The sequence below is a fragment of the Channa argus genome, chromosome 10, assembly GCF_033026475.1.
Source record: "Channa argus isolate prfri chromosome 10, Channa argus male v1.0, whole genome shotgun sequence".
NCBI classification, from domain to species: Eukaryota; Metazoa; Chordata; class Actinopteri; order Anabantiformes; family Channidae; genus Channa; species Channa argus.
Genome location: NC_090206.1, coordinates 27,338,964 through 27,343,103, shown reverse-complemented (window position 1 = coordinate 27,343,103; position 4,140 = coordinate 27,338,964). Strand labels below are relative to the sequence as shown.

The 4,140-nt window shown below is 45.7% G+C and overlaps 1 protein-coding gene across 1 annotated transcript; it reads right to left on the bottom strand.

Moving 5' to 3' along the window:
* Positions 1–275: 275 nt before the first annotated feature.
* On the bottom strand, positions 276–2,891 carry neurog1 (neurogenin 1). Its single transcript, XM_067519640.1, has 2 exons — positions 1,560–2,891; positions 276–1,475 (listed from the first exon to the last, which is right to left on the bottom strand). The coding sequence occupies exons 1-2, from the start codon at positions 1,734–1,736 to the stop codon at positions 852–854; spliced, it is 801 nt and encodes a 266-aa protein (XP_067375741.1). The 5' UTR covers positions 1,737–2,891; the 3' UTR covers positions 276–851.
* Between the last annotated feature and the right edge of the window lie 1,249 nt (positions 2,892–4,140).

The following is a 4,140-nucleotide window of genomic DNA, read 5'->3' as shown; positions in this document are numbered from 1 at the left end:
ACACAATTTCTAAAAAAACATAATAGTTCGTTTTTAGTACTGTCTCCTCATTAACATGACAGTGAAAATCACAATAGACGAGCTTTGTTCCCTGTAACTTGTTTCCACCTGCTGGGCTGAACAAACCGATTAATTAATAAACTGATTAATATGAATTATCATAAACACAATTGTAAACGCTCAAGCCTCAGGAAGAGAATGGTAATAATAACTATTATAATAAAGAGAATTTAGGTGATTTTCTGCTGAAGAATCAGAAACACGAGCTTTATAGAAACGTTATAACTTTATTTAGTAGAAAACTGGCGGGAGCACCAAACTTCAAGTAAATAGAATAAAAATCTCTTTATATACAAAATACAAAAGTCATATGTCCAAAGAAACCGAGTCGAATAAATAAAAACAACAACAATCTAACATAGAGGGGGGGGGTTGTGTGTGTGTGTGTGTGTGTAGGGGGGGCGGTGACAGAATACATAATTAATGAGAGCAGCTCCATTCACTCTATTGTCACAGCGTTGAAACTCGATTTCCACGCTCCTTTCTGCTCCATCACTCTACAAATTGTAAAATTGACTTTTCACCTCCGAAATAAAAATAAGATGATCAGTAAAAATCTGACAGTAACCTGCAGACTATAAGGGGGGGAGTAGGGGCAGGGAAAAGTGCAAAGGTTTTTGGAGAAATATACAGAATAAAAACCAAGTAGTTAAGCAACAAATTAAGTTATTCTCATTTACAATCCGTCAGCAATGACGTGAAGACATAAACGAGCTCAGTAAGGCCAACAGCGGTTCTCAGTCTTATTCCAACGTCCCACGTGTCTCTACATTTCTCTGTGCTGTCTGTCCTCAGTAGATGCCCGGCACGAAGCTGCGGAAGCCGAACAGAGCGTCCTGCTGCAGGAAGCTGTAGTCCTCCGCTGCGGCGGGGCTGCCCGGGCTGGAGGCGCAGTAAGCCGGGGAGGAGGACGACGACGAGCCGCTGGAGCTCCAGGAGCAGGCATCGCTGCCAGGGCTGGGGACCTCGCCGAGGTGGGGGGTGCTCCGAAGTAGCGGAGCGTCGCTGCCCTTTCCCGCCTGCAGGTCTGCGATGCGGATGGTCTCCGACAGCGCCCAGATGTAGTTGTGAGCAAAGCGCAGAGTTTCGATTTTGGTGAGTTTAGTCTCGTCCGGAAAGGCCGGCAGCACCCCGCGCAGCGCGTCCAGCGCGTCGTTCAGGTTGTGCATCCGGTTCCGCTCCCGGTCGTTGGCCTTCAAGCGCCGGTTCTTCTTTACCACCTGCACGGTGGCATCGCTGCGGCCGCGGCCGCGGCGCCGCTTCTTCTGCTGCTGCTCGGGCTCCGGGGAGCGCGGCGGGCACAGCGGAGAGGAGTCCAGGGAGGCGGAGCGGGAATCCTCGTCGTCGGTGTGCGGGAAGAAGTCGCAGCTGTTGCTGTCGATGTCGGAGTAGATGGAGTCCATGCCGGAGTTTGTCTGTGGGGAGAACAGCGGGTTAGAGCCTGGAGATTTGGGACGCAGTGGATCGTGAGGAAGACAGGAGACACGCGCTCAACTTACCTGAAGTCTGCTGAAGTTTTCCTGAGCAGGATCCAACAAGGCCGAGGTTGTGGAGCAGGAGGATCGGCACGCGTTTCTTTGCTCTGGATCAGCTCGTGCGAGCCGTTGAGCCTGGCACACGACCGGCCTCAGCCCGGTTATATAGTGTGGCGGGACAATGACCGCCCCCCTGCCCATGTACCTCCCCCCCCTGGCATCAGAGTGCAGGATAAGGGGGATGAATGCTGCGGCAGGTCTGCCCCGTGCCGCGGGAGTTGCTCATTAACATAATGACGCCTGCGGTGTTTGCTCTCCCCGCACAGAGAAGCGTGCCGGTAATCACGGCCAGCCAATCAGGGCCGACGGCCGGCCACGCGAATGACACGCACGAACCCGCACACCTCCCTCCCTGTGAGGCAGAAGACCAAACCCACTTTCAGAGTTAAAGCCCAAAAACATAAAAAAGAGAAAGAATGAAGAAAGAAGAGTCAGTGGGACCCCCGGCCCCCGCCGGGCGGAGACACGCTCCGGAGAATTCACCTATCCTTCGACCCATCCCTCCATCCTCCGTATTACACAGAAAGAAAGAGTAAAGAGAAGCAGGAAAACACACATGAGAGAAACACAAAGAGACGTTCAGGTTCCACCTCACACTTTATGACCTGAACTGTGAGACTGCAGGAACACAACGACCACTAAACCTTGTGCAGAGCACTTTCAGAGGTTTTACTCAGAACCATAATGTTAGACGATAATTCAACGTGCTTCTCATAATCAAACTGATGCTTTTACAAAGCTTTTTAGTCTTAGCTTCACTGAGGTTTTTATTGTTTTATTTCATCGTGTAAACACACACATATACAGAGGATTTAAAAGCACTTTCCACAATGAACGAAACAGAGTAAAACCAAACAGGAAGGAAATCAAACAAGCTTCTTCTCCGTGGTTGGTTTGAACAAAAGTGTAGAATAAGTAATTATATGCATTATAATTTAGAAAATCACTGCACATTTTTCTTTTAAAAAAGTAAAAATTTGATTAATTAATCTGATAATAATTATGGTTCTAAAGTCGGAACAAATTTCAACAAAGCAGCATTAAAGGTGCGTTTCATTATAATCAGATTAAATTTAAAATACCAATACAACACTGGCCTCAAAGCTCTCAATACACAGCCTGATAATAAAGGTCAAAGGTCATGGAAACTGCTGCAGACTTCTGTTTGATCCATGTTTAATATCCATCTATAATATAAGGTACATTCACTCAGTGTTAACGGAAAACATCTGCAACCACAACACGCAGGGATGTGATTCTGCAGATTTTGTTGATTTGTTTTTACATCAAAAGACGTGAAGTCAGTTTTAATATTTCTTAGAGCGTTAGAGTATTTCATGATGATCCATGACCTGTCAGGGTTTTCAGAGTGTGTGTCCAGAGGCCCAGTTCCTTTAATCCATCCACAAGTACGTTTTAATGGGAAATGGTCGTCACTAAAACAAAGACCTACCTTTACAAACATGACTAGTTTGTGATTTCCAAAAACTCAAAAAGAGTATTTTGGGTACAAAACAGCTTTGAGTTTTGTTAAAGGGAGTTGAACCTTTGAAATGAGTATTTCTAAAATCCTGAAACCGTTCCAATGTTTCTTTAAAGAAGATGTGCAGAAAGTCAAACCTGCTGCCTTAGCCTGCTATCAACAATCAGGATCCAGAAAACCATTAGAAATGACCCCGATCTGACGGAGTCTGGCTTTTTGTTTGTCTTTTCATCTCTTCAGGCAGCAGTAAACCCATCCAGCGTGAGCACACACAGGCCAATTTTCTTTAAGTGTATTTTAAAGACATCTTTATGAGACAGGCATACAATTTTCCATTAATTATTCCATTTATTCCATTTGCAGCTCAGCAGAGAAAAAGCAGAGACCTGCAGAGTCTTTCTGCTGCTTTATTCTGCAGGAGAGGGGGGACAGTCATTTATAAATAATTACACAATGTTTAGAGTCTTCAGGCATGTATAATATATCAAAGCGATTATAAGGTGAATTGTTCCTTTGTGGCCGTCCGCCCTGCACTTCTTTTCACTCCTCTCCTGGTTTGTCCCTCGTCCAAATTCAGCTCCTCTGGCCTTTTGTGCTGCTTTCTTTCTGCCTCAGCCACTCTATTGGCATCATTCTTATTCAAATGGGCCTCAGCAGGAACAAAACCAAACCCAGGCTGCACACAAATCATCTCTTCCCCGGCTGCAGGGCCGGCACAAGCCTCTGTGAGGCCCCAACAACAAGTCCGCAAATCCCATTTCACTCTGAGGATAAACTGCTCAGAAAAAAACAGTGGCATGCAAGGAAAGACCTGATTTCTTCAGGCGAGCTCAAGTCGGACTAAACAGGCGTCGTAGATAAATGCTGAGGAAGCTGAGGTGGTTTTAGAGTATTTCACTTTATCTGCCGGCAGCATTTTATAAAGCACAAGGAGGGAATGACATGAAAGACATGAAGAAGGGAAGGTGGAAGGAAACAAGTTATACTGTAAAAAAACAAGAGAAGAAGAAGTTCAGAAAAAAGACAACAATTAAGAAAGAAAGCGTTGAGTTGATTTTTCAG